The sequence below is a fragment of the Odocoileus virginianus genome, chromosome 11, assembly GCF_023699985.2.
Source record: "Odocoileus virginianus isolate 20LAN1187 ecotype Illinois chromosome 11, Ovbor_1.2, whole genome shotgun sequence".
NCBI lineage: Eukaryota > Metazoa > Chordata > Mammalia > Artiodactyla > Cervidae > Odocoileus > Odocoileus virginianus.
Genome location: NC_069684.1, coordinates 57,380,920 through 57,408,040, shown reverse-complemented (window position 1 = coordinate 57,408,040; position 27,121 = coordinate 57,380,920). Strand labels below are relative to the sequence as shown.

The 27,121-nt window shown below is 36.5% G+C and overlaps 1 protein-coding gene across 4 annotated transcripts in view; it reads right to left on the bottom strand.

Moving 5' to 3' along the window:
* The window catches only part of GPATCH2 (G-patch domain containing 2), a 189,890-nt gene that overhangs the window by 65,054 nt on the left and 97,715 nt on the right, over positions 1-27,121 (bottom strand). For all 4 annotated transcript variants that reach the window (XM_070474507.1, XM_070474506.1, XM_070474508.1 and 1 more), the window contains exon 6: positions 12,602-12,669. In XM_070474507.1, coding sequence (XP_070330608.1) covers positions 12,602-12,669 — 68 coding nt within the window. The remainder of the gene's footprint in view (positions 1-12,601; positions 12,670-27,121) is intronic.

The window sequence follows — 27,121 nt, the reverse complement described above, 5'->3', positions numbered from 1 at the left end:
GTGTTGGCTTCAAAGTGTATTCTATGCAGCCCTGGGCAGCAGAGAGAAGTCTGGTCTTGGTTTGGAGAGACGAGGTCCCCAGAATACTGAACTAGTGGTCTTTGCATTCCTCACTGCCATGAACTTGCAAGGGCCAAAAAAAAAAAAAAGCCAGTTTCACTTAAGAATGTTCTTGACATAGCAAGATTCCAAGGGAATCACAGCAAATCAGAAGAGGAATTGATCCAGTCTGTTTTATTTATCACAATCTAGAGTTGAAGCTACTTTCACCACAGAGACACAGATGCTAAATTACAAACTGTAAATGTATGTAAATGTATTCCCAATGACCCTAACCTTTAATCTGGGCAAATCTTACATTAAGCAAACTCGATATTTACACAGAAGATAATATAAAGGGTGACTATCTGCTTTATAAAGGAATTTATCATAGGATTGTAAGCAGTTACTTGTGTGCATTTAAAGTAAGTTTGGATTTACACACAATTTCTCACATAAATTTCCTAGACTTCCAAGTGAAATAAATGCAAAATATAAGTATCAATGTAAAAATCATTTAAAAATTATATTTACTCAAGTTAAAAACAAGTATCTCATAAATAATTAGAAAAATATTGGAAAGAAAAACATTCTGGACCACTTACAGTCAGTATATAAATGGAAATGGAGTGAATAAAAAGTAATCTATTTGATACCTTTAATATTTTTTAAAACTAGGTAGTCATAAATTGATTTTTATTTTGCAAATTTTTATACTTGTATCTTCAAAAAGTCAACCCAATAATTAAATGTGAATTTCAAAAGTTAGCATGTTATTTTTACTCAGACATTAGATACTAATTTCTTTCCTTTAGTAAGACTGAGGTTCTTGTCACATTTTGTGTACCTCTCTACAGTTATCTTAATGAATATTTCCTTTGTCTGCATTATATTTTTAATTAAAAGAAACTTATCATATATTATTGGCTTCCCTGATGGCTCAGCAGTGAAGAATCTGCCTGCAATGCAGGTGACACGGGAGACCTGGGTTCGATCCCTGGGTCAGGAAGATCCCCTGGAGGAGGAGATGGCAACCCACTCCAAAATTCTTGCCTGAAGAGTTCCAAGGACAGAGGAACCTGGTGGACTACAGTCCATGGGATTGCAGAGAATCAGACATTACTGAGAGAATGAACACACACACATCATTGTATATTACTAACATCTGGACTTTCAACACAGAAGTACATATTCCACAGAAACAATGATTAGATGGGATATAAAACAAGTAGTATGGGCCTCCATGGTGGCTCAGATGGTAAAGAACCTGCCTGCAATATGGGAGACCTGGGTTCGATCCCTCGGTTAGGAAGATCCCCTGGAGGAGGGCATGGCAACCCACTCTAGTATTCTTGCCTAGAGAATCCCCATGGACAGAGGAGCCTGGCAGAGGGTCATAAAGAGCTGGACACGACTGAGCAACTAAGCATAGCACACAAAACAAGTAGTATAGTAAAAATAATAACATTTTCATAGTTATGACACTCTACAAGGTTTTTTAACATCTGTACAGAGCACATGTGCGTTTACCTCTAAAACCAAGACTCCATAATCTAACATGTGTGCAGCTAAGTTGGCTGTGCATCAGATTTCTACAAGTAGTCTTATTTTATACCTGAAACTTTTGTAAAATATCTTTCTGGAAACTATTCAGATTTTAATGACTTACCTCCACTATTCTCATATACTGCACTGAAAACTTCCAGTGAGGTGAGTTTTTCCACACTGAGTCCCATGCTGGGTACTGATCTATTAACTCTAAAACCATACATTACTATGTATAAAATAGATAACTAATGAGCACCAGGTGCATAACCAGGGAAGTCTACTCAGCGCTCTGTGGTGACCTAAATGGGAAAGAAATCTGAAAAAGGAAGGGACCTAGGTATATATATAGCTGATTCACTTTGCTATACAGAAGAAACTAAAAACACTGCAAAGCAACTATACTCCAATAAAAATTTAAGAAAAAAGAAAACCAAAAAACTATCCCTCTCTGCTCCTAGCTCAGCAGCTCTGTTTCTTAGATTTGATATTGCCAAAGTCCCCCACACCAAACTTTATTAACCATGTGATCACTGCTACTGAAAACTCCTAAATGCTATTGCATTAGAACCTGCAAAATATTTCCCCACATTTATTAAAAATAAAATTGTTGAAATTCTATGAAGTAAAAATTTGAGGATTCCTGTATCAGATTGTTTTTTGCAGTTCACCTTCCAAAACAAAACAAACACTGACTCAGAGGAGCCATCAACTGACAGTCGTAACTGTTGCCTACTAACCGTAAGAAGTTTCTAAAGAAGATTTTAACTGATTATTTTCAGGTGGCCACTACAGCTCTGAGGAGAGTGGAGTATGATTACACAAAAGCCACAGTTCATCTATGCTTTCCCTATGCCCTGTGCAAGCATCAGGAAGGGGACGGGGCTGTCTCTTTATCACTAGGCAGTAGTGGAACTTGATAACCTTGATCACAGAGCCAATGACTTTTTAATTAATTTATTATTTATTTGGCTGCACTGGGTCTGGGCTGCGCTGGATCCTAGTTGCTGCACACAGTATCTTCACTGCATCATGTGAGATCTTGGGTTCTCTAGCTGGGGGCGTGTAGGCATAGAGGCTCCACCACATGTGGGATCTTAGTTCCTTGATCAGGGCTCGAACCTGTGTCCCTGCATTGCAGGGTGGATTCTTACCCACTGGACTGCCAGGGAAGTCCTGAACCAGTGACTCTTGTGTGCACTGTGTTGTATATTTTGAGAAATTTAAGAAAAAGAAAAAGCCTCTATCCTTAGCAAATTCATGGTCCATTAAAGGAATTATATGCATATGATAACTACAGTCTAGAAAATAATGTAACAAATATTATAATCCAGTAGAAATAAAGACCTAAAGGCAGAATAGAGAAGGTGCTGAGAATTGCTGGTGGGAATTTGAGGGGAAAAAAAAAAAAAAAGATTCCTTGAAGGATATTGTAGTAGATACTGTTATGGCCTCCTCAATAGCTCTAGAACTTTCTAATTCCAGATTTCTGATTATGTCAGTATACTAAACAGCTACCTGTTTAAACCATTACTTGTAGGATATTTTGTTATTTTTTCCTGACAAGGGTCTACAAAAGAGTGATCTTCAACCATTTTTGAGCACATAGTGTCTGAAACAGTTATGAAAATATCTTCTGCTTGCATATTTTATGCAGACATCTAAAATTTTCACTGTAATCTAAATATTTGTAAAGGATTCATTTTATATTACATATATATATATAGATAGATATTTTAAAGTCAAATAATTGCACCACTCTTTGAATATATACACTGGAATCTAAATATCACTGTGCTTTTTATACCAGCCACCAATCCATTAAAAAAAGATACTAGGACAGGCATTTCTTTAAAAGTTGAAAATTTTACATGGTTTAATTTTCTCCTGCAAGTCCTTGAATTTCCAATTCACTCCCTCACAGAAGTGTATCCTAATGTAATATAATTTTATGCTTGAAAGCCTTTTGTTAGTTACCCTATCATAGTCTTCTGCAACAAAAATTTGTGTGTATATCTATACACACACACACATACACACATATATATATTTGCCTGAGTGCTCAAGTTCTAGGTCGTATCCGACTCTTTTGCATGGTCAGTTGTGTCCAACTCTTTGCAACCCTACGAGCTGCAGCCTGCCAGGCTTCTCTGTCAGTGGAATTCTCCAAGGAAGAATACTGGGGTGGGTAGCCATTCCCTTCTTCACGGAATACACACAGACACACATTTGTGTGTGTATATAAACATATATATATACACACACACATACATACACATATATACACACATACACCTATAACATTTTCTAAAAGATCTGTGATTATAATACTGGAACAAAAAATTTGAGAAGTTTATAAGTTAGTCAAGCTAATCATAATTGCTGTTAGTTGATAACCATCAATTACCGAAGATCTGAAACAGTTATCATTAGTACACAATTAACCAAATCAACATGAATATATTTTGATAATTCAAAACATAAAAATAAAATTTTATTAGAAAGCTATCATTAAGCTTTTTCCCAAATTAATTCATGTACCCATTGATGAATATTACTTTGGCATCAATTCTATTGTTATTTTTAATACCTTGAGTGCTCAGAAACCTTGTTCACACAAATTGGTAGATGGAAATAAAAGGAATTTGGTTAAAACCATCACTTGATTATTGAACTCCTTCAGAGTTTTATGCCTAAGAACATCAACAATAATTTCAAGATTCAGGGGTATTTTAAATCATCTACCAGATGCTGAAAACAAAGAATTAGAAACTATCTAGTTAAACTGCATTATGCTTTGTGACTTAGTCATTTGATTTAATCTGTCAACATCAATATCAGTACAATATGAATGACCCCCTGTTTGGAACCCAAGAGGATTTTAAACCTCGGGGCAATGTGCCAAAATAAAATTAGAACTGAGAGGGCATCTTATTTTTCTAAAGTGGAAGAGAGGCAATTTTAAGACTCCCACCCAAAGCATCCAGTTCTGACAGTCAAAGGTGTGTAGCAAAGAAAGAAGCAGTTCTTAATGGTCACTTGAGCACTCACTGTGGCTACCCCTCAAGGCTTAGCCCATAGAGGGCAGAAATGTCCATCTCCTAGTCTTTTCCTGGAACAGTTCTGACTGCACACTTTACAAGCTGCTGTCTGAGGTTCTAGAGTGTAATTTAGCGTGCATCTAGGGGCTGGTGGTGAGCCGCCTCAGAGTACAGGGCGTGGCGGGCACTTCCTCTGCCTTCTCACTCCTGCTTGCTGCAACAATATAAACAGGCCGCCAGCACTGTCTGGAGGGAATTTGTTCACAGGTCTGGTGCCCTGCTTTTGTACTGGCCACCTGAGAGACAGACCCCTGGATTTCCTGGTTCTGTCAGCCAGTGGAGCTTGCATTCACTGGTCCACAGGACCACAGCAAACAAAGAAGTGGTTTTTAAACAGGCACAGGAACCATGTCCACTTATGGCAACACAGTGGCCCCTCAAGATCAGGGCAGAGGTAGCAGGCAAAACACCCAGTTTTGTTTTTCCATGGAAGGGCTTAACTACATACTTTCCCAGTTGCTGACTGAGAGTCTGGCTTGTAATCAGCCTGCATCTGAGGTGCTGACTGTAATGCTTCCCTTTTGGACACTGATGGTCTTGGCACACCTTCAATTACTGGGAGCCACCGAGAAAAAAGATGGTGGCTTGGCCAATCACAAAGATTTGTGAGACAGCCAAGAGCATCTCCTACACAAGACTAGACTCATCGGTACACAATTAACTGAGAAACGTAAATATATTTTGTTAATACTAAACATACAAATAAAATTTTATTAGAAAGCTACCATCAATAAGCATCAAATAAGTAAAGTCAGAAATGAAAGAGAAGCCATTAGAAATGATCACACAAAAAATACTAAGGATCATAAGAAAATACTATAACCAATTATACTCCACCAAATCAGATAACCTAGAAGAAATGGAAAAAAATTCCTAGAAACACTCAATTTGCCAAACTGAAATCATGAAAAAATAGAAAATTAGAAAAGATTACTAACTAGGGAGGAGATTGAACAGTAGTCAAAAACCATCCAAAAAAATTAACAACTGCTAATCAATAAATGTGACACATCAAATTAACAAAATGAAGAATAAAAGTCATGATTATCTTAATAGATGCAGAAAAAGCATATGATAAAACTCAACATGTTTTAATGATAAAAATGCTCAACAAATAGAAGGAATGTACTGCAATATGGTAAAGACCATATATGGTAAGTCCAAAGCTAACATGACAGTCAATGGTAAAAAGCTGAAAGTTTTGCCTCTAAGATTAGGAAAAAGACAAGAATGCCTACTTACTCTTGCCACTTCTATTTAACATATATAGGAGATCCTAGCCAGAGAAATCAGGCAAGAAAAAGAAAGTAAAAACATCCATATCAGAAAAGAAGAAGTAAAACTGTCTCTGCAGATGACTTGATATTACATAGAGAATATCCTAAAGACTCCACCAAAAAGCTAGTAGAACAAATGGACAAGTTCAGTAAAGCTACAGGACACAAAATCAATATACATAAATTGGTTGTGTTTGGATACACTAATAACAAAGTATCAGAGAAAGAAGCTATGAAAACAATTCCATATGCAACAGCATCAAAAAGAATAAAACATTTAAGAATAAATTTAACCAAAGAGGTAAAACTTCTATACATCCAGAACTATAAAACACTGATGGAAGAAATGGAAGAAGACACAAATAAATGGAAAGAGATTTTGTATTCATGAGTAGGAAGAATTAATATTGCTAAAATATCTATACTATGCACAGATACCCATACAGTCCACAGAATGAAGGGAATCATAAAAATTCTAATGGCATTTTTCATAGGAAGAAAAAAGAATCCTAAAATATTTGTGGAACCACAAAACCCCCTAAATATACAAAGTAATCTTGATAAAGAAGAACAAAGTTGAAGCTACCACACGTCCTGATTTGAAACTATATTCAAAGTATGCATACTGAATATATATATATATATATACACATATATTTGCACAAAAATTATAGCAATCAAAACAGTATGATATTGGTTAAAAACAGAAACATAGATCAATGGAACAGAATAGAGAGCCTAGAAATAAATCCATGAATATATAGTCAAGTTATTTATGACAAGGAGCTAAGAATATGCAATGAAAAAGGGACTGTCTCTACAATAAGTGGTGCTAGGAAAACTGACAGCAGACTGCAAAAGAGTGAAATAGGGCCTCTATCTTACACCATGCACAAAAAACACTCAAAATGGATTAAAGACTTTAACATAAAACTTAAATCCTATGATTACTGAAAGAAAACATGGCAGGGGGGTAGTAATCTCCTTGACTTGGTCTTGGCAATGATTTTTTTAAAATTTAACCCCAAAAGAAAAGGCAACCAAAGTAAAAATAAACTAGTGGGGTTACATCTAACTGAAAAGCTTCTATTACAGCAAAGGGAGCATCAGCAAAATGAAAAGGCAGCCTACTTCAACGGGAGAAAATATTTGCAATCATGTATCTGATAATGGGCTTCCCTTGTGGCTCAGACTGTAAGGAATCTGCCTGCAATGCAGGAGACCCAGGTTCAATCCCTGCGATGGGAAAATCCCCTGGAGAAGGGAATGGCAACCCACTTCAGTAATCTTGCCTGGAGAATCCCAGAGGAGCCTGTCCGTGAGGTCCATGAGGTCGCAAAGCGTTGAACACGCCTGAGCAGCTAACACTCTCACTTCACTTTCACAGCTGATAAAAGCTTAATATCCAAGATACGCAACACAGGGAAGCCATACAACTTAGTAGCAAAAAACCCCCAAATTACACAACTAAAAAATGGGCAAAGAATTTGAACAGATGTTTTTCCAAATGGTCATACAAATGACCAATTGGTACATGAAAAGGTGCTCAACATCACTAATCATCAGGGGGATGTAAGTCAAAGCATAATAAGAACATCTCACACTTGTTAAGAAGCTATCATCAGATAGGGAAGAAAAACAAATGCTGGTGATGATGTGGAGAAAGGGGGACCCTTTTATACTGACAGTAGTAATGCAAACAGGCACTGTCACTATGGAAAACAATATAAATGTTCCTCAAAAAATTAAAAATAGAACTACTATGCCATCCAGTAGTACCACTTCTGCGTATTTATCCAAAGGAAGCAAAATCATTAGCCCCCCAATTTTTTTTTTTCCCACTAACTTCAAAAGATATAAGCACCTTCATATTCACTGCAGCATTATTTACAATAGCCAAGACATGGAAACAACCAAAGGAAATAATTCCATTTGTGATAACGTGGATGAACCTGGAGGGCATCGTGCTAGGTGCAATGAGCCAGACAGACAAATATCAATGGTGCATGGTATCATTTATATATGGAATCTTTAAAAAAAAAAAAAAAGAGTTGAACTTGTAGAAACAGACTAGAATGTGGTTGACAGGGGTTGGGGTGGAGAGTGGGGTGGCGGAAATAGGGAAAGGCTGATAAAAGGGCACAAACTTTCGGTTATAGATGAATAAAGCCTGAGGAGCTAATGTACACTGATGGCAACTATAATTAGTATTGTATGATTGAAAGTTAGGAGATAGATCTTAAATGTTCTCACCAGGAAAAAGAAAAAAGTAAATATGTGAACTGATGGGTATATTAGTTTGATGGTGGGAATTCTTTCACAATGTGTGTGTATGTATGTATAATTATCATGATGTACATTTTAAATATTTTACAAGCTTTTATTTGTAAATTAAACCTCAGTAAAGCTGAAAAGGAAAAGAGAAATGTGTTGCAAAAACTGTGTAGCACCCTGAAAGGGCATCTGCTACAATGGACAGATCAGCTGTGATCTTACAGTATAAATACACAGAAGTCCTCCAAGAAAGCAGATCAGGACTGCCTGCCAAACTGGATGTATGTGTTGTAGCAAAAACTGAGTACTAAGTGCTTTCTTCAGTAAATCAGAACTCTTGTGAAGTACCCTGGCTTTTCTGCAATTCTATATCTTGTATGCAGGCATCTTTAATTTATACTACACACTACAAGGAGCCATAGCCAGATCTGATTGAAATTTCATGTCACTTGGAGGACTTTGATGAGATTTTGAGATAGGTAAAGTAACTGGATGAGACTTTGAAGTGGTCTTCTTTGGAAAAGGCAAGAAAGGCGTTTCACACGGTATATATGCATGGAAGGAAGAGTGTGTGTTAAAAAGTCAATGAGCTAAATATGACAAATTTTGTTAGCTACTACCCAACAGATAGCTTCCTCTTCTAATCCTCACTTTGTTAGGGGGCTCACATGGGGAAGAATCTGCCTGCAATGTACGAGACCCGGGTTTGATCCCTGGGTCAGGAAAATCCCTTGGAGAAGAGAATGGATACCTACTCTCATATTCTTGCCTGGAGAATTCCATGGACAGAGAAGCCTGGTGGGGTACAGTTCATGGGGTCCCAAAGAGCTGACACGAACAAGCAACTAAGACTTTCACTTTCATTTTTTCATGTGCCATACTCAAATAACCTATCATGACTGATTTAAACCTCTGCTAGATATCTATATTCCTAAACTCCCTTGCAACTACAGGTGACCTAGTAACCCAGTTCTGGCCAATGAGAATTAAGGGAAGGTGGGTGAGTGATTTTGAAAAATAATTTTGCTTCTTGAGGAAAGCTGCTTGCATTAGTCTTTCCTCTTCTTCCTGTCTTGAATGCAGACATGATATGTGGAACCATTTTGAGACTATGAGGCAGTAAATATGTATGTAAGAGAAAAAGACCAGGAATATGCTATATGTTGAAATGTATCCCCCTGAAAGATATGCTGGAGTCCAAACCCCCGTACAAAAACACATGATCTTATTTTGAGATCGGGTCTTTTCAGAGGTAATCAAGTTAAGATGAGGTCACTAGGGTAGGCCCTAATTCAATACAATGTTATTATAAAATGTCTTATAAAATGTTATTATATATCTGTATCTGTGTCATTACAAAAAGCAGAAAGTTGGACACAGATACAGGCACAGGCAAAAGGCTGTGGGAAAGCGGAGGCACAGACTGGGGTGATGTAGCAAAAGTCAGAGAATGACAAAGGTTGCCAGTCAACCACATGCGAACCAGGAACAAGGAAGAGATTCTCCCTCAGTTCCCTTGGAAGGAGCCAACCCTGCTGACACTGTGATCGTGAACTTCCAGCCTTCAGAAATGTGAGGCAGTCAAAGCCCTCTTAAGGAACAAAGAGCAAACCTTGGAGGTTTCATGGGCCCTGAAACTATACTACAAAGCTATAGTAATCAAAACAGTACTGTACTGGCACAAAAAAAGTTACACAAATCAAGGGAACAGAGAGCCCAGAAGTGAACCCACACTTATACAGGCAATTAATCTATGACAAAGGTGAGAGCTTACAGTGGGGAGAAGACAGCCTCTTCAATAACTGAAACTAATGTATCGCTGTATGTTTCCTATATGTTAATGAAAAAAAATTTAAAAATATAAAAAAATCAAAGGGAGAGTACAAGAACACAAGAGGAATGCCATTCTGCCATGAAATAAAAACTATGGAGAAAGAAAATAACTATAAGGCAAAACATTTGTTTTTCAAGCTACCAGTTTGTGGCCTTTTGTTACAAGAGCCCTAATAGTACACAATACAGGTGATGAAACAGAAAAAGAGAAAACAGTCTGGCCTCTGATGATATCTTTATGGTTAGTGGCAAACTCTAGGATCTTCTTCCTCTTAACTTTTCGTGTGAGGAGGAAGAAAACAAAAACCTTTTGGTTTGAGCTAGTGTTAATTTCATATTCTGTTACTTGTACCTAGTACATCTTAAAAATAAATGTTTTTTCAAACAGCCTTGAAAACAAATAAGGTTCTGACAGATATGGGTAGGAAGAAACGAATTGAGCAAAGAAAGTCAGTGGCCGAGGAAGCCACTGAAGCAGAGGTTATATCCAGGGCACAGAGGCTGGAACATGGGTGTTTCCAGGGAGAGGCAACGGGAACAAGCTGGAGGGAAACTGGAGCCGTAATGTGGAAGGTGTCTAATGATATGCTAAGGTTTCTCCACTGGCAAGAAAAACACTGAAGTTTTCATAGGGGAATAAAAGGATCAGAACTGAAATTTAGTAGTAGAAGTAAGTGTGTACTGAAATAGTGAGAGAGTACAGGCAGAAAGATACATATAAAATATAATGGAGTTTTAATTAAAATAATGGAGCAGGATACGGAAAAGAGGAGGTCAGAATGAGATTACTAAGAAAAAGTGGACTAGTAGCATGTAGAGTGCAAGGTAGTAAAGTGACCATTTTAGACTATTTTAGTCATTGACTGACATTATCCTGAGTGCTGAGAGAATGGTAATGAAAATGAAACATTGGGATGACCTGGGAAACTCTGAAAATACTGGCATCTAAGTTCCATCCCCAGAAACTCTTTTTTTAATTGATTGAGAACCACCGGGAGATGGGTGTGGAAGGATGTCAGGATATTACAAATGAGGGTCATACCTCCTAATTTGAGAATCAACGCTCGACTGACATTACCAAGTTTGTCCTATTTTAGATACAAACTTCCATGTCTTCACTCATTTAGTAACTAGTACCGGGCTATGATGGTGATAAAGAGATCGTTTGCCCTCGGAGCATTTAAAATCTTTATCAAATGTAATTTTTCATTTAAATATAGCTCCAGATCTATTTTCTTGACTACTGGTTTTATATCAGAACAAAGACTGAGATGAAAACATACAAATTGTTGTCATTCTGAGATTTAAAAATGCTTTATCCATTTTTTTTGTTGTTGTTTGAGGGAAAAAAAAGAGAGAAGGTCTTATAGGATAATAAAAAATGAATAAGATAAGCTATTAAAACGGAAGATTGTGATATAATAAGCTATAAAAATAAAAATATAAAATAATTTATATAAATAATATTACATCACATAAATTATATTAACAAAATTTATAAATTAAGCTACATCTGAACAAATAATTTATGTCTCATACAAGAAGTAAATAAATTTAAGAGGGAGGGGATATATGTGTACATGTAGCTGACTCACATTGTTGTACAGAAGAAACTAATACAATATTATAAAGCAATTACACTCCAATTTTTAAAAAGTAGATTTAAAAAAATAGGATCTAGTGGGTTCTAGTGCAATTGTTTATCAGAAAAAAATTCATTCAATAATTAATTCAGAAAAAAATTCATTCAATAATTAATTCATATCATTCCATACTTTAATGGCCTTTCTCAAGTTCAATAAGATTCATGGGAGACATAGCTTATTGGGACAAAATACACGACGTATTTAAGGTTTTCCAACAAAGATAAACTTAGAAACAGAATCAGCACCTAGAAGGCCACCCCATAACTCACTAATTCGTTGTTGTTCAGTCGCTAAGTTGAGTCTGATTCTTTGAGATCCCATGGACTGTAGTACATCAGGCTACTCATGATCCACTATCTCCCAGAGTTTGCTCAAATTCATGTCCAAACTCACTGAGCCAAAGCTTTAATTTTTTCCAATTATTTAGTAAATTAGTCTCTTCCTTCTGTTGTTAAATGAAAATACATTCTGGTTCCTTCACAGCTCATGTTGGACAGGAGCAGAGGGTACAGAATTAATGAGAATAAGAATCACTCACTCTTCATTTCAATACTTTAGAAAGGGCTGCGGGAGGAAGGAAGCCAGAGCCTGACGCTACTTAATGTAATGAAAATGTGAATGCTCTAAGATAATATATGAATTTCAATAACACATGAATTTCAAATTTTATCACAAGTAAAAGAGTGACAGTATTTAAAAACCTTTAAGTTTCTGCCATGGGTTTCATTTAAATTGTTCTATGGGACTACTGTTACGGGCATATGATGTTTACTCTTTTTTAAGGTGGACTTAAATTAAACCATCTTTACTAGCAATAGTTACTAATTTCCCCCCAAAAAGATGCAGAATAGTCCAACAAGATTATACAAATACAGTGTACACTCACTCGTGGTGATGAGAATCTGGAGAAAAGTGAACCATTCTCTTGTTACTGACTGGGCCAGGAGTTGTCACCTGAAAGGAGATTTAAAACCAAAACCAGTCACAGGTGAGTCTGTAAAAAGGCAGTGAATAATAGGAATGTTTTCATTTGAAGACATCCACTCTGAAATGCAGAATGTAACAATTCTCAAAATCTAAGACAAAACTGTATGGACCAAAAGTGTAATTAAATTCCTGGTAAGAATGAACTACTTTTTTAGTCTAGCATAGTTCCTCTGTTAGAATTTTAAGACAATTTAAAAAGTATCTTTATAATAGAAAAAAAAAAAACTTTCTGAAGAAAACTAGACCACTGAGTCTCATTTCCAAATACTACACAAATGCAAATATATTTAATTGTATGTAAAAAAAAGAGGTTTACTTAATTAGTATTGAGAAGATGGTATTTCCTAGGAACAACATCTTTGCATTTAATTCTTAAATGTAAATGACATGTATTATAATGAACACATTTAAATGCATACAAATTAATATATACATACTGCTGTACATAAAACAGATGAGCAACAAGGATCTGCTATATAGCACAGGAAAATATATTTATTACCTTGTAATAACTTACAATGAAAAAGAATATATACATATAAATGTATATAACTGAATCACTTTGCCGTACACCTGAAACTACTGCAACATTATAAATCATCTGTACTTCAAAAAACGCATACGAAAGCTTAAATCAAGGAAGCAGTGAATAGTACTTTTTATAGTTTTCCCATAAAGTTAGGAATTATCTGTGTATTTACACAGAACAATAACTTCATTTAAGAGAAAAAATTTTACACCTTTACCTCTAAATCAAAGTAAAAACCTGATAAAGAATTAAAGATTCAACTTTTTTGATAAATGCAAGCTATTCCCATTTTCCAAGAAAATGTCACAACTTTTCTATCTAATAGAGGGTTCTCAACAGGAACATAAACATAGCATCATGCAAAAATGCATCCACAATCACAACTGACGATAGATAAAGTTACAACTTAAGGCTTTAATGCTTCATCATATTAAAAACAAAAACGAAACTGTCTATAATTATAGGAGTGTCACTTAACATTCAGAATCCAGAAAGGCATGATGAGGCAACAAATGCCTCTGAAAAGAAACGAGCATTTTCAAAAATGTATTTTGTCTTCTTTCACTTGGGTAACAAGGATGCCAGCACACACTGAAATTCCAAGAATTGCAAATACTGCAAATGTGCACAGATGATGACATTAATAACCCTACGGTTTGAGCACCACAGGTAAACATGTGGCTCAACTCCAGGACTACATCCTGCATTCATCTCAGAATGAGGTTTTCATGCTTCTCCAGTGGGTAACCCTGGAATACAGTAATCCATTTTCTACACCGTGGCTATGAGAAAAGCCGACTGTGCCTATGTCATGCTTTGTTAGAGGTTCATGATCACATTATCTCAGGGTGGACCTGACACTTTTATTCAGTTTACAGTATGTTCTATGTACAGGCAACTTATTTCCTTTGCCAGGGCTGCTGACAACCTTTTCCACACTATATTAATCTTGTTTACTGACTTTATCTTGGTACAAATATCAGAAAACTGAACTTTTTATCTCAGAGAAAAAATAAACAACATGTTGACAGAAGCAGAAGCTATTTTCAGGGCTAAAATTGCTTGTTTACCTGCAGCTATACTTATGGAAAAATGCTTAAGTCTTGCTCTGGCTTGAGATACATAATCTGAAATTTAATAAATGAAGGAATTTCACATACACCCATGTGATAAATTGCCCAATGAAAAACAATGCAACTGAATACAATAAAACAGAATTTATAACTAATTTATACCACAATACAAATGTAAGCTTTCAATCTAGTCAGAAATAATCATACTATGTATTTCTCAGAAATCATATGTAGAAACTATGAGTGCAATTCAATTGTTGTAAACAACTCACAAAAGATTTATAATAGCAAATGTAGATATTTAAATGAGTCTACATATTTACCTAGTACATAGCCCCCTTTTTGAAAAAGATGTAAATATCCCATTTCATTATTTCAAGTCAACTTGGTTTTACTTTTAAAGATATTCAAATAGGCATAATTTAGAATTTTTTTAAATGAAACAAACACTGAGATCTATATATGATAATCTTTTCAGGTCAATGACACTGGTCTGCCTCAGGAGTAAAATGTTCTATTAATGGGAATCTTTTGCTACGTTAGGGATTAGACACCTTTACCAAAAAGGTGAGAGAGATTGAGGAAGGAGTATGACAAAGCTGTTTATTGTCACTCTGTTTATTTAACTTATACACAGAGCACATCACGCAAAATGCTGGGCTGGATGAGTTACAAGGTGGACTAAATATTGCTGGGAGAAATATCAACAACCTCAGATATGCAGACAATATCACTCTAATGGCAGAAAGCAAAGAGGAACTAAGGAACGGCTTGATGAGGGTGATGAAGGAGAATGAAAAAACTGGCTTAAAACTCAACATTAAAAAAACTAAGATTATGACATCCGGTCCCATCACTTCATGGCAAATAGAAGGGGAAAAGTTGAAAGCAGTGATAGATTTTCTCTTCTTGGGGTCTAAAATCATGCAGATGGCGACTGCAGGTATGAAATTAGAAGACTCTTGCTCCTTGGAAGAAAAGTTATGACAAACTTAGATAGTGTGTTAAAATGCAAAGACAACACTTTGCTGACCAAGGTCCATATAGTCAAGGCTATGGTCTTTCCTGTAGTCATGTATGGATGTGAAAGCTGGACCATAAAGAAAGCTGATTGCCAAAGAACTGATACTTGCCAACTGTAGTGCTGGAGAAGACTCTTGAGAGTCTCTTGGACAGCAAGGAGATCAAATCAGTCAATCTTGAAGGAAATCAACCCTGAATACTCATTGGAAGAACTGATGCTGAAGCTGAATCTCTGATACTTTGGCCACCTCATGCAAAGAGTCGACTCACTGGAAAAGACCTTGATGCTGGGAAAGATTGAAGGCAGAAGGAGAAGAGGGTGACAGAGGATGACATGGTTGGATGGCATCACTGATTCAATGGACATGAACTTGGGCAAACTCTAGGAGATTGGTGAAGGACAGGGAAGCCTGGAATGCTGTAGTCGGTAGGGTTGCAAAGAGTCAGACATGACTTGGTGACTGAACAACAAGATCTTAGTACACAATTCAGCTTATGAAAAGCAGGACTATCCCAGAGTTTCAGTGTATTTTAAACTTGAAAACATGTGTTTAATACAATTGATTAGTAGTAGTTACTTCAAAGAATTATAAAATATCAAGAAACATTCTTATAGAATTCTTCCTAAAAATTATAATTCAGGGTTAAATCTTTCTAAAAATAAAATGAAGCAATTTAAAATATCAGGTCAAAGTATTAATTTCTAGTAAACATCCAAGTATGTGATTATTTTATTCTTTAAAAAAAGATGCCTTCCAGTTATTTTCAAAAATGTCTTAGAAAGAAATGACAAATTAAAAAAAATTATAACTCTTTAAATATCCTATAAGATATTCATGTTGTAAAGTCTGTTACAAAAAGTTGATTTCACAAGGCCAGATAGGAAACAGGTGTTTTGTTCTTCATGAGAAACAGTATCTACACAATCCAATTCTTGTTGTTTGTTAAAACTCTTGAGATAATCATTTATATAATTAGCCAATATTTACTGATAATAACCTTAAACAGCACAGTATATGCTCTAAATTTGTATGATTCATTTGTTACACATTACTGCATCAATAGCGACTACAATCCTAAATAAAGTAAGCATATTTCTTTTCATTATCTATACTCATATGCAAATTATTCAGGAAATTAAAGTTCAATAGGAATGAATGGTCTCTGGGTAGCATAGCGTTTGTGTTAACTTCTGACCTTATTAGACTGTGAAATAAACTATAATGCTAAAAGATCACAGGGGTCTCAGTTTTTACTATTGTTATTTACAATCAGATGATCACAACATAGTAGTGCTAGATGAAACTGTAATAGTAGTTGTACGCCACCATCAAAATTCATAAGGTCAACATGAACCCATATAAGGGAAATCTAGCCAAATGACTTCAATGACAAAATATCATTCTTAATTTTATTAGAGATGTTAAAAGAAATTTATTTCTTCCTATCACTGATTTATTAACACTGATAATATGACTTTCCCTCTAAGATAAACAAAACAGTTGGCTTTAAATCTCATTTTCATTTTGTTACTATTACCAAACCCACTGCATCTCATCCCATTCTTCTATAATTAAGATGGTTGAATGCATTACTTTCCAAATCAGGTAGACTTACCTGAGACACAATGGTCTTATGAGATTCATAGTGAGTTTGTTCAATATGGATGATACCTTACTTATGCTCTCCATGAATAAGATTCCTTCTATAAATTCATGACGTGTTACGTCTCCACACAAACCCAAGAAACCATCCGTCCAGCCTTCTTTCTCTGCCTCTAGTAGAGCCATTCTCCTCCAACTTTTCTCTCACTTACAATTCCACTTTATTTGCCTTCCAAATGTTATTCTGCTTCAGTGCCTACACTGACACACACTTAGGGTGGCAGGCTGCCATTCAAAAGAAGGCCTTCAGTTTTGTGAGGACCGCTCAATCAAATCTGCCTGGACTCCAGGCTGCAGGGAGACATTGTCTGAGCCTCCCTGCCAGTTTGTCAAGACCAGAAGTTTTCTGCTTCTCGAAGGACCGTTATTAATCTGACTCCACTTCTCAGAAGAAAGAAACAAGCCTTTTAACTTCAGCAGGCTCTGCATGAAGGCCCCCTGGTACATTCAACAAATGTGTCAGTCAAATACATGTGACAGATATTAAGGAAAACAACTCAACAAAAAGGAGCTTAAAAATAGAACTTTAAAACCTAGGGGCAAGAAGTTAAGGAGACAAAAGCAAAGAGGTGGAAGGAAACTTACTGTAGTTGCTAGTCTATACATTCATCTTTATTTAAAAACAAGCAGAAGAAAATAATATTCTAAACATTTTGGAATAGTTGATTTTAACTCATAGTTGTTTAAATGAATGTGTCAGGTGTCCATCTTTTAATCACACACAGGAGGATAGAGAAAGATTCTCCAAAAGTATTTCCCATAAGGGCAACTGAGTTTTATATTGGTGTTCTAAAAAACTGGTACAAGATAGTTGGGAGAATGAATAAAATATTTCACTGTGTTATCTATTCTCATATATATTACAGAATGGTCACCATTCACAAAAGGTGCAATTTATTCGGGGATGGAAAACATTCAAGAAAATAACATTAGAATCACTTTAACATAACATATACAAGATTGGAAATTACTTTAGGATAACTTTGAAAGTAAATACAACAAAGGAACAAATTCAGGTGGCATAAATGGATATCATTTATAAGATTAAAGAGAAACCGAGTAGTAATCTGATTTCAGAGGAATAAGGGGGAAGAAAATCACCTCTGAGAAGGGAGTTGCATGCAATTTCTTTCTCCCTTCTCCAATTCATCTTACCAACTCACCAAACTCAACTTTCTAAATCACTGCTTTTCAATGTGTTGATTTTCTCATGCTAGAGCCATCCATAGCTCTTCACTGAAGGCAAAACTAAAGCTAATAAGAAATGCATTCAAAACCCTCTCTAATCTCATCTCTGCTTCCCACTGTGATCCCTTTCTAGCTTCTGACGCAATAGCTGTTTCCTCCCTGTTCTAAACCCCAAACTGCTCTACTGGAAACAATTCAACAGATATTTACTAGTTATTACTGTGCACATAAAATCATGCTGAAATTTACTATACAATGAGTGGTATGTGGTTTCCATTCAGTTGGGTGATTTCAGTTATATTGTTACATTGATCTACATTGATTGTTACAGTGATTTAGCTATATTGTTACAAAGACCACTAATCTTTATGATATCATGATAAAGTCCTGTGTTAAGAGACTCCTCTAATTTGAAGATTTTTTCTTCCCCCCTAAGAAAGGTCAGTAAATAATTCATGCACTAATCCATATTTAACTTTCATTTGTCTAGACTACTATTAAAGTAAATGTGAATTTATATGTTGCTTTTGTTATTTAGCTGCTAAGTTGTGTCCAACTCTGTGACTCCATGGACTGTAGCCTGCCAAACTCCTCCTTCCATGGGATTTTCCAGGCAGGAATATTGGATTGGGTTGCCATTTCTTTCTCCGTGGGATCTTCCTGACCCAGGGATCGAACCTGTGTCTCCTGCGTTGGCAGGCAGATTCTTTACCACTGAGCCACCAGGGAAGCCCTGTGAATTCACATGCTGCTGCTGCTGCTGCTGCTAAGTCGCTTCAGTCGTGGCCGACCCTGCGCGACCCCATAGACGGCAGCCCACCAGGCTCCGCCGTCCCCAGGATTCTCCAGGCAAGAGCAATGAAGTGGGTTGCCATTTCCTTCTCCAATGCATGAAAGTGAAAGTGAAGTCGCTCAGTCACGTCTGACTCTCAGCGACTCCATGGACTGCAGCCCACCAGGCTCCTCCATCCATGGGATTTTCCAGGCAAGAGTACTGGAGTGGGGTGCCATTGCCTTCTCTGTGAATTCACATAGTAGACTATAAAAAATCCTCTTCACTGGCTAAAAGAAACTAAAAAGGTAATAGGCAAAAGTAGAATGCCCGATGTGTGCAGATAAGGTGCTGGATCTGAGCCCACCAGAAGTAGTAGCTTCTGACAATGTCCTTCTGGAAAGAAAATACGGATGGAAGATCATTTCTGAGAGCAACTGAATTACCTGAGATTGCAAAAACTGTTGTGCTAAATTACTAAATTTGTACACTGGAGTTTGATTTTCCAACTAAGAAGATGCCTCAGAATTTGGGATTTTATAAAAATCTAGTAACCTTACAGAAAGATGTACTAGGTTCTCACCATTATTCATATCTTTATGTATAAGACATTCATAAGCAATTTGCTCTTATCAGCTGAGTTCACACTGGTTAAGACTTTCAGGGGGGAAAAAGCCATCTTATTAGCAGCATCTACTTTCTAACCTTTGTGTTAATTAGATTATATTATAGTAGAGATGTAGGGCTTCCCTGATAGCTCAGTTGGGAAAGAATCCACCTGCAATGTAGGAGACCCTGGTTCGATTCCTGGGCTGGGAAGATCCACTGGAAAAGGGATAGGCTACCCACTCCAGCATTCCTGGGTTCACTTGTGGCTCAACTGGTAAAGAATCTGCCTGCAATGTGGGAGCCCTGGGTTCGATTCCTAGATTGGGAAGATCCTCTGGAGAAGGGAAAGGCTACCGACTCCAGTATTCTGGCCTGGAGAATTCCATGGACTGTCTTATAGTCCATGGGGTCACAAAGAGTCAGACACGACTGAATGACTTTCACTTTCATAGTAGAGATGTAACATAGTGAGTGAATTTGACGACTTTTACCTGATTGTCAAAGGTTAAAGGGTCCACACTGTTCCGTTATACTTTTACTATGCAATTTTTAACCCTTCCCGCGACGATGTTAAGCATGAACAACCCAACAAATAGTGTGATAATGACAATCAATGACACATCAAGAATTAACAGAATTTGTAGAAATACTTTTGTGATTAATGATGACAATTACATTGTCATCAGTCTTTATCAGTTTTGCCGGCTTATAAGGTAAGTTTTCATGGGCAAGATGGCTAAAGTGAATAGACATCATTATTCTCAAACACTTGATGAAGAAAGTAATACCCACTGAGGTGAGGGCACATAACACTCAGATTACAAAGACTAAACAGAGCTAGATCTGAACCTCAGTTGTTCTATTCCCAATTGCCTCCCACAGAGGACCAAGCAAAGGAGACGATACACCAAAACAAGTGTTTCCTGTGTGGGGGAATTTGCCACAGGAGATGCTGATTTATATTGTTGGAAACTCTTCAGCCTATAAATATACATCCAAGGACATTCTGGTCTTTACTTGTGACTTCGGGGTACCCCATGGGGCTATTTTAAATATAGGCAAGTGTGAGCATGGCATCTCAAACACGGTTGTCAGTCCATGTTACAGATAGATTAACAAGAATAACAAATGGCTCCACCACAAGTCATTACAGGCAAAGTAGTGAAAAAACTAAACACTGCATTGGAGAGGAGTAGACATTTCATGATGAGAATATGTGAAGGAACTTGGAGAATTAGAGAAGCTGGGCTATCTTTTTCCTTCAAAAGCAGAAAACAATGTAAATGTGAGATTATACCTTTAAACCAGAAAGGTTTTATAAAGAATAAAAAACAAAAAATCACAGGAAATAAAGCACAGAGAAGCACAAGGCTTTCAATAGAGGATTAGTCATCCTGGCAGAAATCGTATGTGTCAAAGGGAAGATGCTAACCTTTCAGCTACTAGTGTCACATCAAGTAGTGACTGCAGACAGACTCCAGGTAACCAGGAAGTAATCTTAGTACCTTTTCAAGTAAGAGCATATATATCTTTAAAATAATTCTTAAAATGCATGTTATGCTAAGCTGATGAAAGATGTGGAAATAAGCAAACATACATGTAGATACATGACAACATTAGCAATTCTTATATTTTCATTCTAAGACTAAAGAATAGAATTGTTTTAAATCTTCACTTTAAACAGTTTTTTCCCAGTTCAAATAAGTCAGCATTAATAATTAAGAATTTAGAATTGTTTGCCTATTAGAATAATAATGCTTCTAATTATTAAGTGCATAAATCCTCATTTCTGGCATACAAAATGATGATCTAAAAGATTTAATAGAAACGATTAATCACTATATAATTAAAGAACAAATGCAGCGACAACTGTTCTTCACACTGCTCCATGGTGATTTTTTTTCTGTTTTTTTTTCAGAGTAGGGAACTAAAAATTAACCAGCTCAGGATGACGGTCAATAGCGACTAAAGAGAGAGCCCCGCTCTGCCGTCCTGCTTCAGCAGCAAGCTGTGAGTGGCCTCTGGTGGTTGGCCAAAGCCTTCTTAACTCACTCAGTTATGATGCCCACAATGTCATGGGCTTCAAGAATATAGGGACAGGCCTACACATGTTTACGCAAAATCCATTGTGCACACAAAACTGCCTTTTATAAGAGTAAATGCCAAAGTAGTAAAAGGTGCATAAGATGATATAAAAATCTTTATCATCTTATCCCACTTCAACATACTTAGATTACACACCAAATCTATACATCTCCTAAAATTCCAATTTATAAACCATAAGTGTATTAATGTGGATTATCTTATTCAACTCACATCAAGCGATTCACATCTACATTTAAAGTATTTTCTTAAAAGTTCATTTTATACACATACACACGAACTTTTTCTCAAAATTAAGTGTAAAATTTCAGGGAAATGCAAAGACAGACTGAATTTAAAAATTTTTCAAAGAATTAGTGATCTAAAAAAAAGAACACATTAACATTTTATGTAATGGTTTACGAAGATACTAACCAAGAAACACAGTAAAGCAAAACAATTTTAAAGATTTCTATATTATTGTATCTATGCTTGAGTAGAAGTAATTTTATATTCAAAACTTAAAATTGTAAGTAAGAAGCTGAAAACTTACTTAGTAATAGGTACTGTTAATTTGGTAATCATAATAGAGAAGAAAAAAGTTTCAATTTTTTTTTTCTCAGCAGCTTTCTATTAATAAAAATCTATTGTGCATGATAGAGTTTGTGATTTTTTTTATCTTAAACATACCATTATATATGATTCTCTTCATACTTGACTCAATCTATCCACTTAAAATATACCCCATTAAGAATTATTATCAAATATGCCTAATGATGTCAGAAGGTGACTACATTTATTTTAAAAAGTTATTGTTCTCATATGTGACAATATTCCAGTACATTTCAACCCTCATTTCAGAATTCAGTCCCATTATCTTGCCTGCTCAAAATTGTTCACAGGGTGAGCTAGCTGACATATAAGATAACCCTCCGTCTCACCAGACACCACTGGGATATGACACAATGACCCACAGTGAGCCCTTATTATTAGCCTGAAATACATAGCACAGAACACAGCTCCTGCCAGGGAATTTGTTTATAAAAATTCCTTTATCTCTCTGGACGTTCAAAATGCTTTTAAAAAAATTGTCCAACTATTTAAAGGAATTTCAAACAATAAAAAAAAAATTCTAATGGATGTTTTGGAGCTTCTTCTTCCATCTCTCACAATTTTGCAGAATCTAAAAAATAAAATAAGGAGTCATATCAGGAAATAGAAGCTGGGCAGTGTTTCCTCCTTGGAGCTTAGCTTACACATTAGATAAAGAACACACTTAGAAAACAAAAAGGGTAGTTAATAATTCCCATTTCTAACAAGAATTATAATACACTGAAAAACTTGGTACATGTAAAAAAATCTTTTTTTTTGGTAGTAGAAGAGATTGTGGGGTAACATGGCAGCGAAGATAATTATGCAGTGAAGATATTCAGCAAATATGACTGATAATGTAAAAAAGTTATGAAGACAGTTTTTTGGACAAAAATTCTACCACATACATTAAGAATTTACTTTGGGAATATAAGCAGACTAGGAAAACTTTTCAGTTCTTAGTTGTAAAATTACCGTAAATTTTTTAGTAAATCTAGTAAACATTTAGTAAATATTTTTACTATTTTATTATTTTTAATAGTAAATTTTACTAAATTTATTATTTAAAATACTTAAGTTATTCTGAATCTTGGAAAACATGATCAACATTTCAGGAGCTAAAATTATTTTCTTTCCATATTAATTACTGATAATTTATTATAACATTATCAGGTGTGCATATGCCCTTTTAAAAATGCATATTTTCAAGCTGTTTTTTAAAACTAGCTTATTTCTTCCTACTGTAAGCTGACAGTGATGTATGAAATTTTATTTTATATCAAAAGAAAAAAATTACAGCTGGTTTTGATATTTAAAAGGTTGCTTCTAAAAATATCAAGGATATATTGATAGTAGTTTATGAGAAAAATGCTGAGTCTCCACACTAAAAACTGATTATCTTAACATGGTTTATATTTAGCAAATAAAACACTTAAGATATATTCTACAAGCTGTTCTCCTTAAGTAAAGATTCAGGCAACCACCCAGTCTTGTGTAATATAGATCAAGACCAGATTATTATCCTGTTAATTGCACTAAAACATGTCTATAATTTAAAACCACATAACTATGACTTGAGAGGGGAAAGAAGAAGATCACAAATACAAACAAGCAAATTATTATTTAAAGTATATATAAATGAATGAATGAAAAACAAATCAAGTATTAGTGAATAGATAACAATATACCCTTAGTATATTACAAACTATCTTTCTCAATGAATGCCTATACAAAACACAAATAATAACCTGTAACTCTGACCAATAATATCCAATGTATTTCAAGTAAAAAAAAAAACCAAAAAAACCCCCACAGAGTTAGACCTTTATATCTGGGGGATATTTGTTAGTAGAAGTAGCTTTAAATTGAAAGAAGTAAATATCTATTGTAACTCTGGTTACATCATAAAACTATCAGTAAGACAGCCAGAGGTGGTCATGTGAGATAAGGCCTGGCCAATAAGAAGTATGTCAATCACTGGGTGGAGCTTCTACGGAAGATTCTTTCTGTGGGATTTACTAGCTGGCATGTACCTTGTTCCCATCTTTGTACTTCAGGATGTCTGGGATGAAGGCAACAATACCCACTTTTTGACTAGGAATGAAAGATCAAAAGAATCAAAGGCTTCCACACTGTCATCCTTTATCTGGATAACGAAGCCATCAAATATCTTCTCATGACACTAGGAAGAATCAAAACAAAACCCTCTTTTGTTCAAGTCACCATGTAGATTTGGGCATCCTGTTACATGCTCCAAGCCCAATCTTTAATTAATAATAATAATAATAATAATAGCAATAATGCTAATTGTATCCAGCAAATTTTACCTTTATTCTTAAAACAAAACAAAAAAATAAAAGTCATCCAATGGGTCAGGAATCCCCCAAAACAGGAGATGCTGAACTTCTGTTTGATATGCCCAGCGCTCCGCTGGGTGAACAGAACAGTGGTCCCCGACCTTTTTGGCACAGTGGTTTTGGGATGGTTCAAGCATATTTATTACACTGCTGTTGATCTGACAGGAGGCGGAGCTCAGGGCGTAATGTGAGAGATGGGGGGGCGGCTAGAAATACAGATGAGGCTTTGCTTGCTTGCCTGCCTCTCACCTCCTGCGGTGCAGCCCAGCTCATAACAGGCCACAGACTGTGAGCGGAGTTGGGACCCCCGATCTAGAAGATTCTAAAGAACTGCATAATATAAACCCGGCTAGCTAATATGTTACAAACTGAAAATATATAAGCTGACTAGACTAGAAGTCTGACAGAAATAAGAGTTGAATAGGTAATAAAGTTTCAGAAATCTGGGAATTTGGTTCATTCTATAAAACACACTCTATGTTTGCAGCTCCAAACATTGAGCTAGGGTATCCTGACTGGTTGGTATTGTCAGACTCCAATAAGGAAAGGGTGCCTCCAATCAAAACACCAAAAAGAAACACACAAAAAGTTGGTACTGTCATAACTTAAGTCACTGTACTTTCACCTTCAGTAAATCCCAACTCCTGTTGCTTCAGGGTTCCTATCATCAAGAGCCTAGGAGATGCAAACAGTTTCCTCTCACTGCAGCAGAAACAGACAAGCCCTTCTGCTGATGACGGCTGTGCCCAGAGGCTCCTGCCTTCCCACTCCCGTAGAGCATGGGAAGGAGGACGGAGGCTGAAACAGGGGGTAAGACAGAAACCACTCTGGTAGTTGCCCCCACTCCTGTGGGGTCAAATGAGGGGGAACTGAGGAATATCTGCCCAGCTCCCGCACAGCTGGTGAGGAGGGGAGTCTCTAGGAGAGCCCCAAGCTGGGGTTGGTACTCTGCCCAAATTGGAACAGAAGTAAAAATGTTGCATTGGTGGAGGGTGCATAGGGCTAGATGGATAGCCTGAGAAAATGCCACTGGTTCCCCCATGGCCTGGGGGTGTTGGATGGGTAATCCAGGTGTTTCGGTAATCTAATAGGGAACCAGTGGATGAGCACAGTTCTGGGACCCAAAGAAGCAGAGAACTTGAAGATCAGAGACAAATGGCTGGACTATCTGGGCTTCCGTAACAGGTACCAGCACAGTACCTCCAAACTCCAAATGGAACTAGACTTACACAAGTGAATGAAGTGCTGGGGTGCAGATCAGACCAGCGAGACAGAGATCAGTAGGGACCAAGGAGCAGTGCATGGTCAGCAGGATGAGGCACGGCTGAGAGTCATCTCCGTCACTCCCAGGGCACATCAATTCCCTACTGCCCCCTTGGGGAGAAGCAGATGGGAGGGGGAGGAGAAATGCAAGACCAAGCATTCGTTAGAAAGAGACTAAGTTTCCTAGCTGGAAGAAACACTTAATATTGAGGTATGGTAACTGGCAAAAATCTGTGTCACGTCCCTTGACTCCTGCATCCTAACTCACACAATCCTTCCCCATACTGACCCCACTAATAAGTGGAAACTCACGAGAAATATCAAATATAATAAAGAAGCTACATATTCTTTTTCCCAAGTGTTCATCTTTTGCCCCACTACACTTACAAATTGACATCAACCTTTAAATATACTCATGAACAGAAGAGTTATCCTTACACTAGAATAGATGGAAATCTTTCTGTGTGATCCGTAAGTTAAGTAGTAAAATATTAACTGTAGTTTAAGCTTTTGGAGAATTTTATAGCAAAATTCCACATAATGTACATCATATTTTTCCATCTGCAGGTTACAAAATCAACTGTGACCAAGACATCTCTTTTATAATAAGATTAGAAAACAAAGTGATATGGAGTCCTATTAGTAATTCTTGCTATAATTCATGAAGCAGTGATCACAATGGGATAGGATCATCCACCAGGTTTAAAATAATAAACTAGAATTTATAGATTTCATTCATTTTCTTTTTCTCCAGTATTCTCCAATTTTCGTTTTCCCCAGTTCTTAGGAGAGAACAACATCATGATTAAAAGTGTGGGCTTTGGGAGCCAGATAACCTGGGTCCAAATACGGATTCCCCCATGTTTCAGCAGTATGACTGCCTCAACTTCTTTATCCATAAAATGGGGATGAAAGTAGTACCCATTTTACAGAGCTACTAAGAGAATGAAATGAGATAATCTGTGAAACACACAGATCAGTATCTCTTAATGATCATCATTTGTATTGTCTCAAAATCTGATGTAATGTGTATGGAATCTAGAAAGATAATATTGATGAACCTATTCGCAGGGCAGCAATGGAGACACCTACATAGAAAACAGACTCGTGGACACAGTGGGGGAAGGACAGGGTGGGACGAACTGATAGAATAGCATGGAAACATATGCATCACCGTATATAAAATAGAGAGCAAGGGGGACTCTGCTGTCTGACACTGGGAGCTCAACCCAGTGCTCTGTGACAACCTAGAGGGGAGGGGTGGGGTG